The sequence below is a fragment of the Pelophylax lessonae genome (assembly GCF_965119305.1).
Source record: "Pelophylax lessonae genome assembly, chromosome: 1".
Taxonomy (NCBI): domain Eukaryota; kingdom Metazoa; phylum Chordata; class Amphibia; order Anura; family Ranidae; genus Pelophylax; species Pelophylax lessonae.
Window position 1 is genome coordinate 793,849,365 of NC_138768.1, and position 26,295 is coordinate 793,875,659.

At 42.0% G+C, this 26,295-nt stretch overlaps 1 protein-coding gene across 1 annotated transcript in view; it reads left to right on the top strand.

Annotated features, from left to right (window-relative positions):
- STK32B (serine/threonine kinase 32B) overlaps window positions 1–26,295 on the top strand; it is a 391,673-nt gene that overhangs the window by 120,948 nt on the left and 244,430 nt on the right. The window contains exon 4 of the mRNA XM_082263144.1: window positions 21,409–21,582. Within this exon, the coding sequence (XP_082119270.1) occupies window positions 21,409–21,582 (174 nt within the window). The remainder of the gene's footprint in view (window positions 1–21,408; window positions 21,583–26,295) is intronic.

Consider the following 26,295-nt stretch of genomic DNA (forward strand, 5'->3'; position numbering starts at 1 on the left):
CAGAGACTGCAGACATGATATAGTAGATGGTCAGAGACTGCAGACATGATACAGGAGATGCTCAGAAACTGCAGACATGATACAGTAGATGGTCAGAGACTGCAGACATGATACAGTAGATGGTCAGAGACTGCAGACATGATACAGGAGATGGTCAGAGACTGCAGACATTAGTACAGTAGATGGTCAGAGACTGCAGACATGATACAGTAGATGGTCAGAGACTGCAGACATGATAAAGGAGATGCTCAGAGACTGCAGACATAATACAACAGATGGTCAGAGACTGCAGACATGATACAGGAGATGCTCAGAGACTGAAGACATGATACAGTAGATGGTCAGAGACTGAGGACATGATACAGTAGATGGTCAGAGACTGCAGACGTGATACAGGAGATGGTCAGAGACTGCAGACATGATACAGAAGATGGCCAGAGACTGAAGACATGATACAGGAGATGGTCAGAGACTGCAGACATGATACAGAAGATGGCCAGAGACTGCAGACATGATACAGGAGAAGGTCAGAGACTGCAGACATGATACAGGAGATGGTTAGAGACTGAGAACATGATACAGGAGATGATCAGAGACTGAAGACATGATACAGTAGATGGTCAGAGACAACAGACATGATACAGGAGATGGTCAGAGACTGCAGACATGATACAGTAGATGGTCAGAGACTGCAGACATGATACAGGAGATGGTCAGAGACTGAGGACATGATACAGTAGATGGTCAGACACTGCAGACATGATACAGTAGATGGTCAGAGACTACAGACATGATACAGTAGATGCTCAGAGGCTGAGGACATGATAGAAGATAGAAGAGCACTAGGTGGGCCGGAGAGCACAGACGAAGCAGAGAGCACTGGAGGAGTTGAAGGGCACGGTGGGGGGGGGGGGCTGGAGAGAATTAAGAGGGGGTTTGGTAAGCATTGTAGGGGGGTTGGAAGTTGCAGGGGGTGGAGAGCACTGGGGGACAGGGAGCACTTGGGGGGCGAGCAGGGAAAACCATGGGGGTGGAGAGCACTGGGGGGGGACAGGGAGCACTTGGGGGGGTGGGCAGGGAAAATCAGGGGGGTGGAGAGCACTGGGGGGGACAGGGAGTACTTGGGGGGCGGGCAGGGAAAACCAGGGGGGTGGAGAGCACTGGGGGGGACAGGGAGCACTTGGGGGGCGGGCAAGGAAAACCAGGGGGTTGGAGAGAACTGGGGGGGGGGCAGGGAGCACTTGGGGGGGCGGGCAGGGAAAACCAGGGGGGTGGAGAGCACTGGGGGGGACAGGGAGTACTTGGGGGGCGGGCAGGGAAAACCAGGGGGGTAGAGAGCACTGGGGGGGACAGGGAGCACTTGGGGGGCGGGCAAGGAAAACCAGGGGGGTGGAGAGAACTGGGGGGGGGGGGGCAGGGAGCACTTGGGGGGCGGGCAGGGAAAACCAGGGGGTGGAGAGCACTGGGGGGGGCAGGGAGCACTTGGGGGGTGGGCAGGGAAAATCAGGGGGGTGGAGTGCACTGGGGGGGACAGGGAGCACTTGGGGGGCGGGCAAGGAAAACCAGGGGGGTGGAGAGAACTGGGGGGGGGCAGGGAGCACTTGGGGGGCGGGCAGGGAAAACCAGGGGGTGGAGAGCACTGGGGGGGACAGGGAGCACTTGGGGGGCGGGCAGGGAAAACCAGGGGGGTGGAGAGCACTGGGGGGGACAGGGAGCACTTGGGGGGCGGGCAAGGAAAACCAGGGGGGTGGAGAGAACTGGGGGGGGCAGGGAGCACTTGGGGGGCGGGCAGGGAAAACCAGGGGGGTGGAGAGCACTGGGGGGGACAGGGAGCACTTGGGGGGTGGGCAGGGAAAACAAGGGGGGTGGAGAGCACTGGGGGGGACAGGGAGCACTTGGGGGACGGGAGAAAGCACTGTGGGGGGCTGAAGAGCATGGGGGGGGCTAAAGAACAGGGGGGGTCAGCAAAAGAAGTTGTATAGGAGGGGGATGGGGAAGCTGCATATAGATGAATTGATCTTTCCCTATTCTTCCTGCAGGAGGGAGAGGAGGAGAATCGGTTATTCAGCAGGCAGCTGCAGGAAGAATAGAGAAAGATGAATTCCTCTATATGCAGCAGCCCCATCCCCCTCCTATCCAGCACACACACTTGGGCAATGGGCACTCACCTTCTTCCCGCCGAGGCTCCGCCCCTTCTTCCCGCCACAGCTCCGCCCCCTTCTTCCCTTCGCGGCTCCGCCCCCAGCTAGCAGTACGGACTGAAGGAGCTGCCACTGCAGCTGCCTTCACACTGCGGGATCTGTCTGAACACGCCGGTAGGACACCGGCTGACACCCCCCAGAGCGTGGCACCCGGGGCGGGCCGCCCCCCCCCCCCCCATTGGTACGCCACTGTCATAGATTATTGGTATCTTGATGTAAAGGTGATGCTGGGAGTATTTTTTAAGCCCAGTTATACATAGGTACAAGGTGATTGCGCCTCACTAGGTGCGCATAAAAAAGGGTTGCTCATTTTTTCAGATCATAGGGGACAGAAACAGAGTATGAATAATTAAATGTTCAATCAGTGTTTGTGGGAGTAGATTACTGAGCCATGGAGTAATGAAACAAGACTAAGGAGCTGAGCTAAGACTTAGGCAAAAGACTAAGGAGCTGAGAGTTGAAAACAAAGTAAGAGTCACAGCAGACAGTAGGTAGATATGGAATGGAAAAGAAAGGTAGTGGAACAAGCAGAGAAAGTGTTGCGGGTGAGGGGGTCATACATGGAGAAAGTAAGAGAGAAAAAAACCCACACAGATGCACACAACTGTATTACCATCCATTAATGCACATAGTGTAGCTCTTTAAAAAAATCAGTGATTTGCTTGTGATACATTCATTCCTATGTGCATTTTAATTTAGAAAAGGAACCAAACATATTTTTGTACAGAGCCTGACAAATAATGTATTTTTCCATTCTGTTACCTATGCAATTTTTCAATTTGTTAATGTTTTATTCACAGTAAGTCAACCAAGCAAAAAGCAGTTTGGCCACCTGGGTTTACAGCCATGTGTGCCCACAGGGAGGGCATCCTGCAGATTGGAATCTAGAGGTTACATCTGCTGTTTTCAGCCATTTCTGCTGATAGTTCAGGTGGAAATAAATCATGTTAAATCTAGCCATTTTATGTAATTAGGGAAAGGTTGTACTGCCTTCATATTACAATACATTTCATGCCTAGAATTATTTTTTTTTGTAAATTACAATCAGAGTCATTGAAACTTACAGTTTTTCACTTAGATTGTGTACTGCTAGATCAATCAAATGATTATTTTCCATACAACCTGCACATTCATTGGTTAGTGCATGTAAAATGTGCTCTCCATTGAGTGATGTACTGTATGTGACTCTAGCTTATGCAGCAGAGAACAATAAAGGAGTTGCATCTCATTGCCATTTTAGTACTCAGCTGCTGCAATCATTAAAGTATAATTAAAGCTAAAACCTTATTTTCTATTTGAATAGAGTAGAGAATTGTAAAACCCCTGTTTTTTGCCATCTGAGTTCCATTTAAGAGACTTCCTTGTAGACACAACAGGAAAAGAGAGTTTATCTCTACAAAGTGAGGGGACTCTTATTCTAGACACAGTAGCTTTTACTGAAACAAGTGTCCTTACTGAAAGAATTCCCCTCTATTCCTTAGTTTTAGTACCAGTGATGGTGGTCACCCGCACAAATAGGGGTAAATATGCCCAGCAGGGGCAAAGACAGCAACATAAACATGACAGGGATTCTAAGCCCATGCAACTTTATCAAAAGCTTATTAAAAAGTTAATTCTAAATGCACTTCAGTATCTATACAATATAAGCTTTGCTTACATTGAAATTCACATCTGTAGTTGCAAATATTAAAGTGACCTTGCCCTTGTCTACAATGTTTAAAAGATAACATGGTGCTCAAATGCAGCTGTCTTGTGGCTCACGTTAGTACCTGCATTAGCCTTAAAATTATCCCCTGTGGAGCCCCTTGAAAAATAAATACAGGTTGTACATTTATATTCATTCACAAAAGAAAAATAGAGGGGGTAGCTGCATCTACAAAAGGAAACAGAACTCCAACTTATGAAGGGGACTTTATATGTGGAAAAACCAAACAAAGGAAGAAAATGGGATTTTGTATGTGCTGAATCCTTCTTACAAAATTAACTTACAAACATATATATTTATAAAAACAGCCGTTTTTATTACATACTCATATTTAAAATTATTTGGGGTACAATGCCCCTGAAAGAATGCCCCTACAAGCCACTAACAACTTAGCAGCCATCCAGAAAAGCACCCCCATCTCTTTTTCATAAATCCACTTTGACATCTACCAGTACACCAGAAAGTTGTGGTAAATGAGCAAACAAACATGTATCAAAGAGGAGGCAAAATTGAGTAGTTGCACCCCTCTTGGATACATGTTTGTTTGCTCATTTACCACAACTTTCTGGTGTACTGGTAGATGTCAAAGTGGATTTATGAAAAAGAGATGGGGGTGCTTCTCTGGGGGGCTGCTAAGTTTTTTGTTGCTTGCTCTACCATTATGTATGGTATTTTAGGGGCATTGTTCCCCAATTAATTTTAAATGCTGTTATGTAAAAAAAAAAACATCTTTTTATAAATATATGTGTTTGTAAGTTCATTCTGTAAGAAGGATTCAACACTAACAAAATCCCATTCTCTTCCTTTGTTTGGTTTTTCTATATATCTTTTGGGATGTGGTGTTGAGCAATTTAACTAAACCTGTTATCAGGTTTGGGGACTTTATATGTGCTTCAAAATGGGAAATAATCAAAGACAACTTGAAACAGTAAAACGTATTTATTTCTTCCCATTAAAAAAAAGAGAAAGCCATCTCTATAAAAACATTTATTAAGAATTTCCAGTTATATCAAATAGTTTTCATAGATTAAAATAATGAGTAACAAGCGTGTAGAATCAGATTCAACCTCTTCTCAGTTCAAGATTACACTTTGCCATTTCCAAGTGCTAAACCTCGCCCCATATCATTTTACTGTCAATGGCCAGATCTTCAGTGGGCAGTAGAGACTTAGGTATTTGATTGTGCTAAATGGTTGTAAATGACACCACCCTGCATGCGTTGTTAGAGCAGTGTGATCTTCAAATACATCCCTGACCTTCTATGTGATGTGCTCCATACTTGGCTTGCTCCCCACCTTCACCCCCAGTCCTATAATGTTATGCATGATACAGAACTCACTGCATGCCCCAGAAGTCTCATCCACCTCGCCTTCCTTGGAAGAGTTGCATTCCCTGCAATGCTTATATACTCAGTAGATTCACTATAAGATAGGTACAGCTGTCCTCTATTTGTTTCTCAAGCATTTATTTCCCTTTTCAAAATTTAATTCAATCCTGGAAGCGATGTTAAAAATCTAACTCATTACAGTAGCTGAGAATCAGCATCCTGTGCTGCGGCTAATGTTTCCAAATCAAATTTAGTAAATTAGATAGTCAAAACAAAAAGCACAGTACCATCAACAGAAGTAACAGCAAAGCAGTTATACTTTGGCAGATGATTCATCAAACCTCCCAAAAGCCAGCCAGTAACCAGGCTTATTACCAAGAGTGAGACAACAATCCAGGATCCTCTGAGGCTGTTTAAAACTTCCTTTTATCTCTAAGTGCTGGTAAATTATTAATCCTGGGTATATGCATAATCCGTACAAGGGTTTATCTGCATCGAATTTGTTTAGAAATCTCTCTGTTCAGACCCTATCTTTTTCTATTTGGAAGAGGAAAAGAAATAGCACATGTGCACTTTCATCGTTGGCTGATAATTATGGTGGTGCCATCATTATCACCACTTGTATGCATCTTTCCACTTGTTTCTTTCAGCGAGTTATTTGCCAATCTGTTCTCAGTCTTAGGCTGGTCATACGCTATAACATTTTCTTGTACAGTTTTCCTTTAGATTTACCAAAACCATATATTATGAGGTCAAACCTAAATACTGTAAATTTGTGTGTAGTCAGGCAGGCCCTTGCACTACATAGTTAAAGGTAAATCTAAGGGAAATAGAATATGAAAATTATGTAATGTATGGCCAGCCTTAGATGAGGGGCCCTGGCCAAAGATTAGGTCAGTTCTCATCTACAATGACAGACAGTAAAGACTTGCTCATCCTTATATACATGTCCAGATATACTGGGATCTCTCTTGGATTCGGCCAGTGGTATGATTAAGTAATTTTTCCTCATTGGAAGTAAATGGTACTTGGTCTTGCAGAGATTCATATAAACTCCCTAAATTGATGAACCTTTATGAATCTTTGTCTATAAAAAACTGAGTGAACATTACTGATAACAATGCAAATTTACTGGCATATCTCTGTAAATTAAAGTAGTTTAGTTATGGTATTTACATTGCACAGCATGTTGACCTTCATGGAAACACCAGAAGCTCTGTAATGGTAACCCTTTACAGAAATCAGCCAAGCTGAGGGAGCAGGGATACTGCCAATAATTCTAATAATGGAAGATGATAATCTGAGGGCTGTAATTCACTGAACAACCCTCCTTGAAAATTAAAATAACTTTTTACTTGAGAACCTCTTTATTGTATACATGCAAGAACAGAAATATGATAGCTATTTCTGATCACTTGTTTTCAAAGGTGCAAGTCCAATGGCTGACATTCTAATCCTGACTTCACTATCTAGTGAGTTACTGTCCTGATACAAGACTTTTCAGTTTTAAAGTGGTTGTAAACCCTTACATATACCCACTGACGTGACTAGCCTCAGGTTATATAAAGAGATGAAACAAAACTTCCTACATAAGTTGTTTCTGTTTATCCGCAGCCCTCTCTCCTCTACAGCTGTTCAAAGTACAAAATCTAGATAGCATTTCTCACCTCCAGCAGGCAAGAATATGACATCACACACTGCACAGCTTAGAGGAGGGGACTGAGTGTAATCTGAGACCTGAGAGAAGGGAATGGGCACACCCTATGTATGTCTAATCAATCACCTGCTATGTGCTTCAGGTGGTAGGGGATTGTCTAGATTGTCAACATCGACTCATGCAGATAGCAGAGGAATGGGAGAAATGACAGAAATCACACTGGATAGACGAACATTCACAGTATAGAAGGCTATGCTTTTTTCATTTTTCATTTCAGAGGTTTACAACAACTTTAGCTGGCTGTGTGCTTACCCCAGGTCTGAGATTCCCTTGGTGGTGAAGGCAGAGAAAAAAAATATATTCTGCACCTTTAAATATAGGTCTGTAAAAGCAGCTTCCATATTCTGTCTTTATGGGTTCCCATTAATTACAGGGATATTTACTTTCTAGAAGAATTAGTCAAAGCAAAAAGAATAAATATGCCTCGAGGTTCTAAAAAGCATGATGCTTTGAACTTTTATTGAAGTCTTGCAGCAGCATTCCTCAAGGTACGCAACAGAATTTCTCTGCTTGCCAATAATTCCACAGCAATTTTGTATCTTTTAAAGGAAATTTATGGCTTTTATACATTCTTCTTATGTTCTATACTAAAAAAAGAAACATTTTAAAAATGTTTTAGTTCTAATTAATTGAGTCAGTAGGGAATTTTGTTCATTGCTATTTCCTTTTAAATAATTCCAGCCAGCAAATAGAACTTCATATAAGCTCTGTCCTGTGTCAAGTATCTTCCTTTCAAATGATGTTGTGTTAAGAAGGATAGTATGAAATCTGCCATTCCTGACTTCCTGAAAATGCTGGTCTAATATTCTCTGCCCTAACACAAATATGTTTGTCAGGAAACCAAGAAATATGCCAGTAGTATTTATCTACATACTGTACCTTTTTGGGTTAGTGATTTCAATTATTGAAGGAGAGGGTTTGAATGACAGCCAGGCATCTATCTTTTGCAAGAAGAGAAATCGGTAATGGGAGCCTCTGTGCTTCCTTCAGGAAAATGTTACTATAAAGGGATCTAAATGGAGCAGAAGGGGTAGACATCCACCTCCTATATTTGTAAGGATGTTAACATCATAACTATTAGATTGAATTAATATCCCAGAAAGCATAATAATAGTGGTGGGCTTACTTATTAGAATATTGGATAGCCAGCATGATTTTAAAATAGAAGCTCATTATTGCATCCTGCACTATATGTCTATTTCGAGAATCAAACTTCTATGTGAATAATTAAAAAAAAGTATATATGTGTGTATATATATATATATATATATATATATATATATATATATATATATATATATACAGGGCTCAAAATTTCAAGTCCTGAGCTACTAGTCAGGCCTTAAGGGTTACTCGCCACTACTTGCCCCACCCAACCCCTACCCTGCCCCGCCCCTAAATGCACCCTCAAAAAATTATTTTAGAAAATGACACTGTTAAATGTTTTTGCATGACTGCAGAAGTTGCACAAATAAATATTAATAACAACAGTGTGATTGTATGTGCGTTTTACCTGGATTTTAGGTGCATTTCTATTGAATTTCTATTACACAGTGCATTTTCTGAAGCCGCATCAAAGATGCAGCATGCAGGACTTTAAAGCGCTTTCATGAAAACGCACTTTGTAATAGAATGCACCTAAAATCCAGGTAAAACGCACATACAATTACACTGGCCAAACCACAGTTCACCAGTTATTAGGGATAAGAGAGTGAATAGGGGGGCTGGGGGGTCTGGGTTGTAATAATATATGTTAATAAAGAGCAGAGTGAAGGGCTGTAGAGAAAGTACTAAGGCTGTATTTTGGGACAGGACAGGGTCAGATAAATGGCTGCATGGAATGCTCAGAGCTGGGACCAGAGGCTGCAGGACATGCAGTACAGATTTATGGAGAGGACAGCTGAAAGATAGAAGTATATGAAGGGTTAATGTGAACAGAGGAGTACAAGAGTCGCTGCTGACTTACCATTGTGCAGGGAAGATAAAGACAAGTGCGAGGAGACTGACAAAGTGAAAGTAACCTGGCCGAGTAGAACAAACCAACAGGGGAGGGGAGCTTGGAAGGAGAGAAGTGATTAACGGCTGCAGGAGAGATAAGTGGCTGGAACGGAGGAGTCCAAAAATCATGCATTGTGCTGCTGCAATAATGGGGGGGGGGAGAATGACATTCACTCCTGTCAGGCAGGTGAAGGCGGAAGCTCCTAGTGCGCCCCCTCCCCCCCTCATCACAGATATGGACACTGCCCACCCCTGCACGTCCAGACAGTGTTCTGTTTCTTCCTCTCCTTGCTCGCATTCAATCATTTATCACTCGCAAAATGCGAGCAGGCGAGTGAAAAATTTGAGGGCTGTATATATATATATATATATATATATATATATATATATATATATATATATATATATATATTTATTTATTTATTTATACACATATATACTTTTTTTAATTATTCACATAAAAGATTGACATATATATATATATATATATATATATATATATATATATATATATATATATATATATCTGTCTGAAAACTCATAGTCAATGACATAAGGTAAAATAGGAATTTACCAAATACTATTACCATTTCTCTTTAGTGATAGTACATTTTCTTTTTCATGGGGAAAATCAACAATCATTTTTTTCCCTAGTGTTCGGTTGTATCTGCCATGAAATATAGCTGAACCATTTTGCTAATTGATATTAATTACCCATGTCTAAATAAACCAATAATATGTCATCATAGCTGCATGCACACAACAACTTGGTACATGGCGATACAAAAGATAATTAGTCTGTTTGTAAAACTGTTACTGAACAGCTGGAATTACAGATTTATTTTAAGAATAATGACCACCCTTAAGCAATTAATGGATTTCCTATGGAAGTAACACGTGTATAGAAAATTATGAATCTAGCTTGGACTTTTAGTCTTTTTATGTAAACATAAAGAAGCATAAATCTTGTCTTAGACATTATCAAAATAGAGACAAAATTGGCACACATGCTTACGTTCTTTAGTTATATTTAAACTGCGACTCCACTTTTGGTGAAGGAAAAAAAATCACTCTGGGCGATCTATGTACATAGCAAGGACTTTAATTTTGTAGCAGATTCCTACCTTTTTTCTGTTCCGAAGAGAAAAAATCAGTTTGTTCAACTATGACCTAGCAAGACTCGTAAAATGGGAGGGTCAGCACTAAGTATAACCACCCTGTGCACTTTCAGTGTTCTATTGAGGAAAGAGTCTGACTCTTTAGAACTAATAAAAAAAATGTAAAGTTCTATTGCAGAGGTTGCCTACAATTTTCCTTATCAATGAGCTAATCACAAAAGCAGGAAATTACATTTACAGGGGGATTCTGTACACCAGTGGTACTCCAATTTTGCTATATTGCATTGAATTATTGCATTGCATTTTTTCAGTTTTATAAAATTACAGTGGCTTTAGGTTAAAAATGTAATTGTACCTTTTAATACCAAAAAATTACAAGAATGGCTTGTGTGGAAATTTTAAATGCTTTATTCTTTTTTTTTGTTTGTTTTTTTACCAAAAGTTGAATTCCCCTTTAACTCTGACAAGTCATATCAGTCACACTTATCATTATCTGTTTTCCATAGATCTCATTAAAGGTATGATGTTTCATACATATTTTCCTTCTTTTTTTATTAAGTTATTATGGTCATGGTTAAAAAAATACAAATCTATTAAACTTTGAATCCACATTTATATAGATTTAAAGCCCATTTGAACGGTCTTGTATTCTTTTAGTAAACCAACCCCCAATGGAGTTGATTTACTTAAACTGGGGAGTGCACAATCTGGTGCAGCTGTGCATGGTAGCCAATCAGTTCCTAACTTTACTGTGTTCAATAAAGCTAGGTTCACACTTCACAAATTGAATGCGGGCTTTCCTCGCATCAAATTCGCATGACAGGAGAGTGTGACCGGCTCTCAATGGAGTCCACATTGGAAAATATTCTTGTGCATCTTCTGGTCCATTTAAGGTCCGAATTCAGGCAAAAAGTTAGACCTGATTGGCACCTAAAATGGAGAACAGGGACACACAGGACTCCCTGCTCTGAGCCCCAGCTGCATCTAGTGTGTACCCAGCCCTAAGCGTTGGCAAAAAGAAAAAAAATTGAAACTGATTGGCTTCTTTGCACAGCTGCAGCAGATTTTCCACTCCAGTTTTAGTAAATCAACCCCATTGAGTCATCACAGCAGAGACTCATCTCTTATCAGGCGGCTCAATCCAAGATTTTAATCAGACAAATGACGTCTCATAGCAATTTTCATCTGTTCCCCTGTCTTTCTAGTTAATTAATAGAGCTCTTAGAATTCTATGTCACGTATTATATTAAAGGCCAATTTGTGAAACAATATACACTGTTTTTATTATTAAAGCAGATGTAAAACAAGCAAAAAAAAAATTGTAAAATTGACTAAAACTGTTATCACTGCATACTGAATGCAGTATTTTACATAATACATTAGGTTATGGAAGATGCCTTAGGACTCCGTTCTGTTTTATTATATTGTGTAAGAGCATTCAGTGCCACATATGATCATTTAAAAAGAGTGTAAGGTAGAATTCTTCTTTAATGAACACTATTTTTGAAGAACAAAGACATGTTCCACTGGGAAAAGATAGCTTTGAACAATGCCAGTCTGATCATATTTCTGTAGTACACTCATCATCACAATGCACCTGTACAAATGCTGCTTGTCTGCAAATTTGTTATAGTATATCATTAAAATATAATTTGAAGGGAATGATTGTGGCTAGTAGGGATGCACCGAAATGAAATTCTTGGCCGAAGCCGAAGCCGAATAATAATAAAATGCTTGGCCGAAGGCCGAAGGCCGAATACCGAACGCGGTGTTTCGCATTTTTTAACATAAAATATGCCCATTAGCGTGCCCCTTAACATAAAATATGCCCATCAGAGTGCCCCTTAACATAAAATATGCTCATCAGAGTGCCCCTTAACATAAAATATGCTCATCAGCATGTCCCTTAGCATAAAATAAGGGGCACGCTGATGGGCTCATTTTATGTTAGGGGGCACTCTGATGGGCAAAACAAAACATTTAAATCAGCATTGCTCTTAACATAAAATATGCCCATTAGCGTGCCCCTTAAAATGAAATATGCCCATCAGAGTGCCCCTTAACATAAAATATGCTCATCAGCATGTCCCTTAGCATAAAATAAGGGGCACGCTGATGGCCACATTTTATGTCAAGGGGCACTTTATAGGGCACTGTGGCAACAACATATGGCAGCCTGCACACTAATGCTTGTGCAGCTGCCAGCAACTGTATTCTTCTCTCCCAAATGTGCTCAGCTGCACATCACATACCTCTATAACTGCAGCCAGAGCCAAATGCCGCGAACAGGGGGGGCGGGGCGTGGACCAAGTGTGAAGGAGCCGCCAGTCAGGAGCAGGGGGCGGGACGCGCGCGTGACGTCACACCCCCCTACGCGGCCGGACAGGACACCAGCGGGAAGGGAGCCACGAGCTGCGGTCAGGGCGGAAGCTACAGAGAATGCATACATATCAGAGGGTTACTGCAGAGGACATAATAGAGGACCGCGAGCCGCAATGAGGTGAGAGACATTGTTCGGCTTAAATTATTCGGCCTTTTGATTTATTCGGCCGAACACCGAAAGTGCCATTTTCCCTATTTTCGGCCGAATAATGTTCGGCCGCCGATTATTCGGTGCATCCCTAGTGGCTAGTACTCTTGAATCCACCATTCTCTGAAGAACTCCAGAGTCAGCAGATAAAACCATAATGAAAGATTACTTTGTTCAAAATTCAGTTAATATGCAATATGAAGCACATGGCTTTTGAACATTTCTGCAATGTTTACTGGCTCTCTTTTCTTGCAATAATATTTGAAATTAGTTGAATTTCACATTTCTGGAAGCCTGCCCCAGGAGCAGCTTTGTAAAGGGTTTCTGCTTTCTTATACTCTAGCAGGTTGAAAAACAGCTGTTCTGATTTTCTATCATAATAATAATTTAACCACTTTCTGCCCACACTATAGCCAAAAGAGGGCTTACTTTGCCAGGGGGGGATACATGGAGGTCCTCCCGTGATCGCACGTGATCCCTGTGTGATCCCTACGATGCTCGAGCGGTGTACTCTGTGATTACTGAGTCCTTAGGACTTAGCTGATCACAGATCGGGGTAAAGGACCAATGACAGCGGCCCTTTACCACGTGATCAGCTGTGTCCAATGACAGCTGATCTAGGATGTAAACACAAGCTGGTTATTGGATTTTCTTTCCTCATGCTGACTGTGTTAAAGGGACATCGGCACTGATAATTAGGGCACTGATTATCAGTGTTCTGATTGTCAGTGCAGTCCCAACAGTGCCCTCAGTGCTGCCAATCAGTGCCCACCAGTGTTGCCAATCAGTGCTCATAAGTGCTGCCAATAAGTGCCCATCAGTGTCACCTATCAGTGCCCATCAGTGCTGCCTACCAGTGCCTTTTAGTGCCCATCAGTGCAGCCTATCAGTGTCTATCAGTTCTGCCTATCGGTGTTACCTATCAGTGCCCTTCAGTGCCAACTATCAGAGACCATCAGTGTCCATCAGTATCGCCTATCAGTGCGGATCAGTGCAGCCTCATCAGTGCCTCCTCTCATCAGTGTCCACCAGTGCCGCCTAATCAGTGCCCATCAGTGCCACCTATCTGTGCCCATCAGTGCAGCCTAATCAGTGCCTCCTCATCAGTGCCCACCAGCGCCAGCTCATCAGTGCCCATCACTGCCACCTACCAGTACCACCTATCCAGGGCCGGTTTTAGACAAAGTGTGGCCCTGGGCAAACCTAAAAGTGGGGCCCCAAATTTTTTTATATTCTACCAAAAATATAGGCGCATGTCAATTTAGCCAAATAAAACATACAACTACATGAAAATATGCTTTAATTAAATAACATTAAATAGAATAAATAAGAAATCAAGTGAGCTTTGCACCTTCACACCTCAGACCACCCCAATTTCTGCACCTTCACACCTCAGACCACCCCAATTCCTGCACCTTCACCTCTCAGACCACCCCAATTTCTGCACCTTCACACCTCAGACCACCCCAATTTCTGCATCTTCACACCTCAGACCACCCCAATTTCTACACCTTCACACCTCAGACCACCCCAATTTCTGCACCTTCACACCTCAGACCACCCCAATTTCTGCACCTTCACACCTCAGGCCACCCCAATTTCTGCACCTTCACACCTCAGGCCACCCCAATTTCTGCACCTTCACACCTCAGGCCACCCCAATTCCTGCACCTTCACACCTCAGGCCACCCCAATTTCTGCACCTTCACACCTCAGGCCACCCCAATTCCTGCACCTTCACACCTCAGGCCACCCCAATTCCTGCACCTTCACACCTCAGATCAGCCCCTGGTAGGCTGGCACTGGCAGCAAATATTTTATTCAAATGAGGATTTCTTCTGCAAATAGGCTGGCATCAGAGTCAGACAATTACCAAAACCAATGTCATCATGACACATGATCAAAAAATGAGGAAAAATAAGGATTTCTTCTGCAAATAGCCTGGCAGTGACATCATCAGATCAGACAAGGCACTGGCAGGCATTGTACTAGACTAGTACTATGCCTGGCTGCCAGTGCCAGGCCAGCCTATTTGCAAAAGAAATCCTGATTTGAATTAAATTGTTGCTGCCAGTGCCAGTATATTTGCAGAAGAAATCCTGATTTCTTTGAATAAAATTGTTGCTGCCAGTGCCAGCCCAGCCTATCTGCAAAATAAATCCCTAAGTAGAAGTCACTCCTCTCTCCAGTCCTCCACTTACCTTGGGTGTGCTGTGCGGTGTGGCTGCAGAGTGTTCCCGCTGGACATAGTACAGGAGATGGTCAGAGACTGCAAACATGATACAGGAGATGGTCAGAGACTGCAAACATGATACAAGAGATGGTCAGAGACTGAGGACATGATACAAGGAGATGGTCAGAGACTGAAGACATGATACAGGAGATGGTCAGAGACTGAAGACATGATACAGGAGATGGTCAGAGACTGAAGACATGATACAGGAGATGGTCAGAGACTGAAGACATGATACAGGAGATGGTCAGAGACTGAAGACATGATACAGGAGATGGTCAGAGACTGAAGACATGATACAGGAGATGGTCAGAGACTGAAGACATGGTACAGGAGATGGTCAGAGACTGAAGACATGATACAGGAGATGGTCAGAGACTGAAGACATGATACAGGAGATGGTCAGAGACTGAAGACATGATACAGGAGATGGTCAGAGACTGAAGACATGGTACAGGAGATGGTCAGAGACTGAAGACATGATACAGGAGATGGTCAGAGACTGAAGACATGATACAGGAGATGGTCAGAGACTGAAGACATGATACAGGAGATGGTCAGAGACTGAAGACATGGTACAGGAGATGGTCAGAGACTGAAGACATGATACAGGAGATGGTCAGAGACTGAAGACATGATACAGGAGATGGTCAGAGACTGAAGACATGATACAGGAGATGGTCAGAGACTGAAGACATGATACAGGAGATGGTCAGAGACTGAGGACATGATACAAGAGATGGTCAGAGACTACAGACATGATACAAGAGATGGTCAGAGACTACAGACATGATACAAGAGATGGTCAGAGACTGAGGACATGATACAGGAGATGGTCAGAGACTGAGGACATGATACAGGAGATGGTCAGAGACTGAGGACATGATACAGGAGATGGTCAGAGACTGAAGACATGATACAGGAGATGGTCAGAGACTGAAGACATGATACAGGAGATGGTCAGAGACTGAAGACATGGTACAGGAGATGGTCAGAGACTGAAGACATGATACAGGAGATGGTCAGAGACTGAAGACATGATACAGGAGATGGTCAGAGACTGAAGACATGATACAGGAGATGGTCAGAGACTGAAGACATGGTACAGGAGATGGTCAGAGACTGAAGACATGATACAGGAGATGGTCAGAGACTGAAGACATGATACAGGAGATGGTCAGAGACTGAAGACATGATACAGGAGATGGTCAGAGACTGAAGACATGATACAGGAGATGGTCAGAGACTGAGGACATGATACAAGAGATGGTCAGAGACTACAGACATGATACAAGAGATGGTCAGAGACTACAGACATGATACAAGAGATGGTCAGAGACTGAGGACATGATACAGGAGATGGTCAGAGACTGAGGACATGATACAGGAGATGGTCAGAGACTGAGGACATGATACAGGAGATGGTCAGAGACTGAAGACATGATACAGGAGATGGTCAGAGACTGAAGACATGATACAGGAGATGGTCAGAGACTGAAGACATGATACAGGAGATGGTCAGAGACTGAAGACATGATACAGGAGAGGGTCAGAGACTGAGGGCATGATACAGGAGATGGTCAGAGACTGAGGACATGATACAGGAGATGGTCAGAGACTGAGGACATGATACAGGAGATGGTCAGAGACTGAGGACATGATACAGGAGATGGTCAGAGACTGAGGACATGATACAGGAGATGGTCAGAGACTGAAGACATGATACAGGAGATGGTCAGAGACTGAAGACATGATACAGGAGATGGTCAGAGACTGAAGACATGATACAGGAGAGGGTCAGAGACTGAGGGCATGATACAGGAGATGGTCAGAGACTGAGGACATGATACAGGAGATGGTCAGAGACTGAGGACATGATACAGGAGATGGTCAGAGACTGAGGACATGATACAGGAGATGGTCAGAGACTGAGGACATGATACAAGAGATGGTCAGAGACTACTGACATGATACAAGAGATGGTCAGAGACTACAGACATGATACAAGAGATGGTCAGAGACTACAGACATGATACAGTAGATGGTCAGAGAGTGCAGACGTGATACAAGATATGGTCAGAGACGATACAGTAGATGGTCAGAGACTGCAGATGTGATACAGTAGATGGTCAGAGAGTGCAGACGTGATACAAGAGATGGTCAGAGACGATACAAGAGATGGTCAGAGACTGCAGATGTGATACAGTGGATGGTCAGAGAGTGCAGACGTGATACAAGAGATGGTCAGAGACGATACAAGAGCTGGTAAGAGACTTCAGACGTAATACAAGAGCTGGTCAGAGACTTCAGACATGATACAAGAGCTGGTCAGAGACTTCAGACGTGATACAAGAGCTGGTCAGACTGCAGACGTGATACAAGAGCTGGTCAGAGACTGCAGACGTAGTACAGGAGATGGTCCAGAGACTGCGGATGTGATACAAGAGAAGGTCAGAGACTGCAGACATGATAGAAGATAGAAGGACACTAGGGGGGCCGGAGAGCACAGAGAAAGCAGATAGCACTGGAGGAGCTGAAGGGCAAGGGGGGGGGGGGGGAACTGGAGAGAATTAAGGGGGAGGTTTGGAAAGCATTGCAGAAGGGTTGGAAGGCGCAGGGTGGGGATAGCACTGGGGAGGGGGGGTGGCGGGCAGGGAAAACCAGGGGGATGGAGAGCATGGGGGGGGGGGACTGGAGAGCACTGGAAATCACTTAGGGGGGAGCCAGGGAGCACAGGGGGGTGGAGAGCACTGGGGGAGCCAGAGAGCATAGGGGGAGATGAAAAGCACTGTGGGGACTTGAAGAGCACGGGGGGGGCTAAGGAGCACAGGGCGGGGGGCTAAAGAGTACTGGGGGGGGGGCTAAAGAGTACGGGGGGGGCTAAGAACATGGGGGGGGGCTAAGATCACTGGGGGGACAGTAAAAGAATTTGAATAGGAGGGGGATGGGACAGCTCAGCTGCATATAGAGAAATTGATATTTCCATATTTCTCCTGCAGCCGCAGAATGCCTGCAGAAGGGAGGAGAAGAATCCATCCCTCCATCCAGCGGCATAAGGAAACATCAAATCCTCTATATGCAGCCGAGCCGCCCCACCCCCTCCTATTCAGCACACACGGCCGGGGCTGCACAGGCTGCACTGCAGGCAGTCACTTACCTTCTCTCCCCGCCGCCGCCCCCCGCGGGCTGAAGAGCTCCTATCTGCAGCAGCTTCACTGATCATCGGCGGCCGCGGGAAGGAACACACACGCTGACTACATGACTTCCGGACCGGCTCCGCGGCCAATCAGCCTTCTGCTCAGGGGGGTGTGACACACACTGTCACACCCCCCCTGAGCAGAAGGCTGATTGGCCGCGGAGCTGGTGTACCTGGCAAGTACACACCGGCCGGCGGCCGCCCGCAGTAACGGAACGTCTTCTATTGTCTGTGAATCTGAGCGCCGCGACCCACCGGGAATCTGACAGTGACACGGGGCCCGGGGCCCCTGGACATTCGGGGCCCTGGGCAGTTGCCCAGTTTGCCCCCCCCTAACGCCGGCCCTGCACCTATCAGTACCTATCAGTGCTGCCTCATCAGTGCCAATCAGTGCAAGCAATCAGTGCCCATCAGTGCAGCCTCATCAGCGCAAACAGTGAAGGAGAACAATTACCTGTTTGCAAAAAAAAGTCTTAACAAACTATGAAATTTATATTTATTTTTTTCAAAGTTTTTAGTCTTTTTTCGTTTGTTTAGCAAAAAATAAAAAATCCAGTGATGTAAGTACCACCAAAAGAAATCTCTTTTTGTGTGAAAAAAATAATAAAAATGTCATATGGGTACAGTGTTGCATGACTCACTATTGTCTTTCAAAGTGTGACAGCGCTAAGACCTAAAAATTGGCCTGGGCAGGAAGGGAGTAAAAGTGCCCATTAGGCAAGTGGCTAAATAAGGTATGGTTAAAATAGATAGGCAATCCTGCTGGAAGTCAAGGCATAGGGTAAGAATTTTTTATTTTTTTTTCATAGCTTTTATTTAGCATTTTTCGATCACACAGTGGGAGGGGGGGGGGGGGTTCACAAATAAATAGGCTGTGTGTTTTCATGCAAGATCTGCTTCTAGTAATAATTTTTGGCCCGAAAGGCATTCCCTTTAACTCATGTTCTTCATGAATGGATATATTTCCTTTTAATTCTCAAACCACATGGGCTCTGCTGCCTGTCTCATTAAACTGTACTCTTTTCAGATTTGTAACAAGTAATTGGATCTATAGGTCTGCGTTTAAATGAAAAAAGGGGTTATATATAGAGCATAATCATCTTTAATTTTTCTGAAGAAGTCTACATTTATGTATGTCATTTGACAAAAAGCGTGTAAGAAGCTTAAAGAAATACAATTATGGAGAAAAGGGGAGAAAGCTAATCTCGGTGTGCCATTTACTAAACGATTACTGTGGATTGAATTTTGGTGGTTAGTTTATTGAAAATTGAAATCCTTTTTTGAACATTTTTTTTTTTTTTCTAAATTCAAGTGTTGCCAGTTCTATTAAATAATAAAATCATAATAAAGAAACCAATTTTGTAACCATTTTTGGGGAGCTTTTTGTTAAAGGAAACCTGGAACAAGTATGCTAATAAAGTGTTCTGACTTCACTGACTGCATGCATGTTACAATGCAGTAACCCAAAAGGTTGCATAAGTTAGGGTATCTGTATGACTACCAATAATTAGCATTTTTTCTAAAGAGGTGAGCAGTCTTCGTATCTTATTTTGCAAACATTTAGTAGTTATTCAACATATTTTATTTATTTAATTAAACTTTTAAAAAGTATCAGGTAAATATGAAATATTGCTTATTATTATTATTATTCAGGATTTATAAAGCGCCAACAGTTTGCACAGTGCTTTATAATACAATTCAATACAGAAGGAATCAGAGGGCCCTGCTTGTTAAAGCTTGCAATCTAAATTAGTATTATTTTTGAGACAGCAGGTGGAGATTTAGGTTACTTTTTATACAGTTTCTAATTTTCTTACCTCCTGCTGAAAAAAATGTCTTTGGGAATGCAAAAGCCAGTCAAATGCAGATACGCTGCTTTCTGCATAGGATTCTGAATTATCTCAGAAACATCGCAAATTGCATTTGTCCATTAAAGCCCATTTGGGTCCAAAATTTACTTATTATTTATTACTAGTATTTATATAGCGCTGACAATTTATGAAGCACTTTACACATATATTGCACATTCATGGTAGTAGCACATCCCTTATTGGATGGCTTTACTGAAGTTTCCATATAAGTCAGCCTACCTGAAAGCTTATGAATGCTATTTTGCCAACCCATAGTGCTCAGGGAATCCTTGGTCATGTATTAATTATTTTGTTTAAAAAAATATTATATACATAAAGAAAAAAATATATAGACTCTAGTTAAAAACAAAATAGAAATAAAACTGATGCAAAACCCTTATAGTTTACTTCTAATGTTATAAATAAAGCATGTTTAACAAGGAAGTGAAAAGCCCAGTTCCATAAAAAGGGCCACCAATTGAACAGTATTAGCTCATATCCTAAACAATATTGGGCAATACAAAACAATATTTATGATCAAAGAAGCACATGGACATGATTACTTCAATCCCATGCACAACATAATCCTATCTATGTGACAAAAAGCATTTGACAGTAAGCTAGTACACTTGTTTCCTGATAAAAGACTGCTAAAAGTGTTTACACAAGTCTTTTATTACCAATAGACAGCCTTACTGCCACCCAACTGATCTGCTAATGCCCAGTGGTGTGTAAATGGTGTCTGAATTAAACAGTATGCCAGACCCTTTCTACAACAGCTCCTTGGGTTCACTGGGATACAAAAGACTCCAGGATTTAATGTAGAGTGATATATCTTGAAGAAAATAAAGCAAGTCAGATTATAGAATAATATGTAATAAAGAGGAGCCTTCATTCAAAATGGATTATTTAGTAATCAGTAGACTATGGGGAGGTTCAACCTGCTGTCCTGGACTCTAGCTGTGAAATATATCCAACCTCTGGTACAGATATAATGGGCAAAATCAGGCTGTTCAGTTGAGTCCTCATTGTCCCTAACCTGATTTCTCAGGAAAATAAATGTTGCCATCCAGCGCATTCTGCATAAGAACATATGGAGAACTCAATTAGGTTATAAACTATAGTACCACAACTGAAAAGCCAAGCTCTGATTATCACAGCCAAGTCAGGGGTAGATGAAGTTCAACAGCCCGAAGCATGAGTCCTAAACAGTAACAAAAAATGTCAGGAGACGTATTTGTTTAATTGGTCAACAATTTGGCGGTTCTTTACTTACGTTTCCCTTGCTCAATTGTTTACCTGTCACCCATGTTCTGAAAGGCTTTCTCATATGGCACTCACATTTTCTTTAATTAATTCAATTAACATACCTTCTGTAAGATGCAAGTGGTTAAACATTTTATATGACAGCAGACATGACTAGAATATATCATTTTTACAATTTAGAAAAATGTAGATCTTACCAATATGCTGTGGTTTTGTCTTGCTCTCCTTCACACATCTGAAACAATTACTCAAAATCTTATCTTTCAGGTACTCCTTCCAGGATGAAGAAGACATGTTTATGGTGGTGGACCTGCTTTTGGGGGGAGATCTGCGTTATCACTTGCAGCAGAATGTGCATTTTAGCGAAGAAGCTGTTAAACTTTACATCTGTGAACTTTCACTGGCTCTGGACTATTTACAAAGACATCACATCATTCACAGGTAAGGTAATGATCATCAGAGATCCCCAGAGCTTAGTGAATGAGATGAAGCTCTGCTGACTCCCTTCATCCAATCATGTGGAAGCAAAAATGTTGTTTTTAATTTTTTTGCATGAGATCGGGTTTTCTTTGTAAAATGAAATTTCACCAGCATCACAAAGCTCTCAAAGTGACTAGCCTTAACCATATTTTGTAGTATAGCACATTGCTGAACTGTTGTTGTGCATACTGAGTATGGAGTTCCTTACCAACTCTCTTTGGGTGCATACCACAAATGCACTAGAATTTAGACTATGTGGCTCAGACTGTTGTTAAATGAGGGTGTAGCATAGCACAGCCTAGAGCAGACATGTTTAATAGAGCCACTGTCTGGATAAAAGCTAAATAAATCCATCATCATCTACAGCAGTGGTTCTCAACCATAGTAGGATGAGGGCCTAGTGAATTCTTTCAAAACCTTCCATGCGCTAACCAGGGCTTACCTATTAGGCAAAATAAGTTCAAGCTTACAGCACCAAGAGCGGGGGGCACCACAGAGCTCCCCCCTAGCTATCATGCCTTAAAAGGATAAGTGCAACAAAGTACAGTTATTTTTTTCACTTCTTTGCCCCAAGCTAACCAATCCTACTCTCCCTCCCACAGATGTATATTTACTGAAATATGACTGCTGTGGCCTATGTTTATTTATATCCTGCAAGACAAATTCTCTCTCTCCTGGCTGTGCAGATGTATTACAGCCCAATAAACTTGTATGTGGCTCGTCTATTAGATGGGAGTATACAGTGAAAATAATTCTTTTAATTATAATTTATCAAAGAAGTGGTTTTCCTCATTATTTCTAAATAAAATGCCTGTTATTTGATTTTGATCTATGTTCAATCTGTTAAAGAAACTAAATGAAAAAAGTTTTTATTTAATGTAAATGTGGGATCTGGCCTGCAGCTAACGGGGAACATGAGGAAGGGTTTATAAATTAGTGCATATTTTTGTGTTTTTTTTTTTTTTTTATTCTTATTTATTTATTTATAATTATATATATTTTTTTCTTTTTTTTTCTTTTTCCCCCTGTTCGGTTGAGAGTGTTTTACATCATGTCATTAAGCCAACTAAGACATTTTGACATATTTGTAAATCAGGATTAAGTGATATACTCAGAGGAATATTTAGTTATGGGATTATAATTATGCTATGAGTTGGTCTTACTACAATATATTAAGGTTTTGTAAGATAAAGTACTCTGTGTAGCTATAATGTTTGATAGATATTAAATGTTTGATATCTATGTTTCTAACATTAACATGAAATACTTGGTATTATGTTACGTAGTATTAAGTAAGATGGTTCTGGAGAGAATTTTTGTCTTCCCTTCTTTCTTGTGTTTACTTGTATTTTCTAATAAAAATAAGATTGAAAACAAGGGTTTATAAATTTTCAAACTTTTGTTTCACTTCTAGCACTTATTGAGTTATAATACCTCGTCAGTTAAGCAAGCCTAGGAGCAGCATTGTTGGGCTTTTCTTAAAGCATTGGTTGCCACGACATAACCCTGGCCCCAACAGTAAAATAATATTAATATTCATACAATAAAAATATGGAAATAAAGAATATGGTGTTAGTTGGTCAGTAGGAGGAGAATGATCTGGCATAAGTGGCCAGTAGGAAAAAAAGATACCCTGATGTTAGGGGGCCTTGAATGGGGCTGAGGGGGCTCAAAGGCTCTTCATATGTGTGAGTGTCACTGTGGGGAGATGAGAGATCTGGAGCTGGTTAGGGGACTCTGCAGCTGACTTTTTAGCCCTGTAAGGGATGAGGGATGTGGAGGAGACTTAGGACAACTATTGGAAATATCAGGGGTCTGGGTTTCGCTCCAGGAGGCTGGAGGCTTTACAGGGGCACCATAGTAAACTGGAGGCTGCTGCTGGGGCTGGACAGTAGTATGGTAGCTGGGGGGCCACTGTGGTATACGGATGTTTGGAGGTTGGAGAAGCTATGGGGTTGGGGGGACCGAAGGCTCTGAGTGGTGGGGGCTGGCATATACTGTGGGAAGCTAGACAGCACTGTGGTAGGTTGGGGAAAATTGGGGGAGGTTCAGGGGCAACTTAGGGTACTGGAAGCTTTCAGGGGTCCAGGCAGCACTATAGGATATTAGTTTGTACAGCAGGCCACTGTAGTAGGTTAAGAGGCACTATGGGAGGTTAGGGAATCTGGCTGAAGGATATAGTAGGGATTAAATGTAGCACATGTTCTACTAAATGCTAAGTAATAGGCCATTTAAAAGTAAACTGGGTAAGACCCTATTAGATTGTTTACCCACTCATTTGGTTATATTGCGTTTTCATTTGACTTTTTTTTATTATGTCAATTAAATAATAAGATCAACTGAGTTTTTTTTTTACAATTCTATACATATAGTTGATTTGCTTGGAATGGTTGCAGACTTATGACCGTGTGTTGGTTGTATCCCACAATGGTCACAATTTAAGTTGTGATCTAGTTCCTAGGGAGTGACTCAAAACACATTTAGAGGAGGAAGGGTAGTAACTAGACATGGACAATCGTATTTTGTTAAAACTACTCTGGTTTTGTGGAGTTTTCTTCTGTGGGCATTTTTTGGATAGCGCCAGTATGGAGGAGCAGTGTTGGGGTAGCACCAGCAGAGAATATGCTAATAAAGAAAAATACTGTTTTTGTTTTGTGTTTAAGTAGCTCAAGAACAGAAATAGTATCAGCATCAGCTAGTGTTTTTTAAAGTTGTTGCGATACAACTGCTTTTTTTTTCTAAACGTCAGTTTAAACATAATTTTTTTAAGCATCAGAGCAGCAGAAAAGCTTGCCTGACTGTCCTGACATAAGTGAATTAACAACAATATGTTAAGTCTTTTGCTGGAAAGTAACACAGTTAGTGGTGACAGAATTATTCATTCACTAGTATCAAGGGGATGTGGCTGAAAATGTCCAATCCTGGTTCATTTGGTAACATGCAGTCTCTGAACACCAGAGACCATCATTTTTGCTTACTTGGTGTTGATGATGCCAGCTGTGGCACTGAATACTGCCAGAGAATAGCCAGAGCCAGAATTCATTTGAACAACCAGGCGGACCAGTTTAGGCCATTTTGGCAGCAGTGTAGAGTCAGCCATAGTTGTGAATTCCCTGCTCCCAAACAAAAACAAACAAAAATTACTATAATCATGGCTCACAGGGGTGGGGTGAATCCCATCCCATAATTCACAAAGTATCTCTTATACATTGTTAACTGTACTCTGGCATGGAGTAAAGCAGCAGTCAAAATCAGTGCATCAGACCATTCCATACTTGCCAAATAACAGCACGTTTTATTATATTCTTAAACGGTAAAACAGTAGCAGCTTTGAAAGATATGGCTGATTGGCATATCTTTGTGCATGTTGGGTTGACAGGTATCCTCTCTCCCCTCAGTTTGATCGTTGATTTGTTCAGCTAAAGTGGGAACATTGTGTCTGATCATTGTTAGGGGTGAGTGAACATGCCCAGGTTCAATCAACTTACAAACATGCCCAACATGCAGGGAAATCGGATCACGCTAGCCCAATTCTAAAGTTGCGCGACTTTCAGTGCAACTTTGGACAATTTTGATTCTTATGACTTTCAAGGGATACCCTGTGGCATTGAAGTCATATCAAAGTCTCACAAGTCAAGTCCTGTGTCACACCAGTGTGAACCGAGCCTTTCTACTTGAAATCTACCAAACCTGAACTTAGTCATGGAAATCAATGGGGGTGGGGATCAATCTTGATACTAAATGCTTGCCATTTTCAAGACTAATAGGCTAAACTTACAAGACATATCTTTTTAAAGTTTTTTTCCATTTTTTCCCAAAAAAGGTCATCCTTGTCATAGCGAAGCATACAAGAGTAGGGACAGCAATGCAAACTGTGTAAAAATAAACACAACTAAGACCCAATTGGAATTTGTCATATTTAATGGGAGGCTCATTTTAATCATCCTAGATCCTTGGCCTTTTCCTGTGAGTCTTTCTCCAGGGACAAGAGCAGAAGGGCAGACAGCAACAAAAATTAAGCATAAAATCCTATGACAATAGTCTGCCCACCCTTCCACAAAATGGAGCTTTGAAATTAAAAGGCAGCATTCGCACCATAACACCCACTACACCATCTCCAGTAAAAACCTTCCCGTGGCAAGTATTTACATGAAGTGGAAGAATAATATAGCCATTTTTTTTAAAAGGAACAGTACAGAAAAAAACATTGCAGGGTTCCTCTTAAAACGTATACAAGGCCCCTTATCTAGGCATGCCTCACCATTCTGTTCCCCCACTTTTGCAAGACACCTTGAGGGATTTACTAAAACTGGTGCACACAGAATCTGGTAAGGCCATGCATAGTAACCAATCAGCATCTAGGTTTTACTGTCAAAGCTTAATTGAACACGCGGAATTGTTTACTATTCACAGTTTTAGTAAATCTTCCCTTTTGTCTACATGTTGGCGGACAAGGGTTTCATCCCCACATCCACTCCATTAATAGGATGTGGGGGGATTGAGATAGTTCAGCTCAGGATGACCCCATTGCCCTCCCTTTCCTGCCCACACAGGGTCTGTTTAAATCCCAGGTGGAACCCCACACCGATTTTTTTTTTCTTTTATATGTCACTTTTTAAGGACTACATCATATTGTTCAGTAACTTCACATGTAACCTTTTGGCATCCCCCACA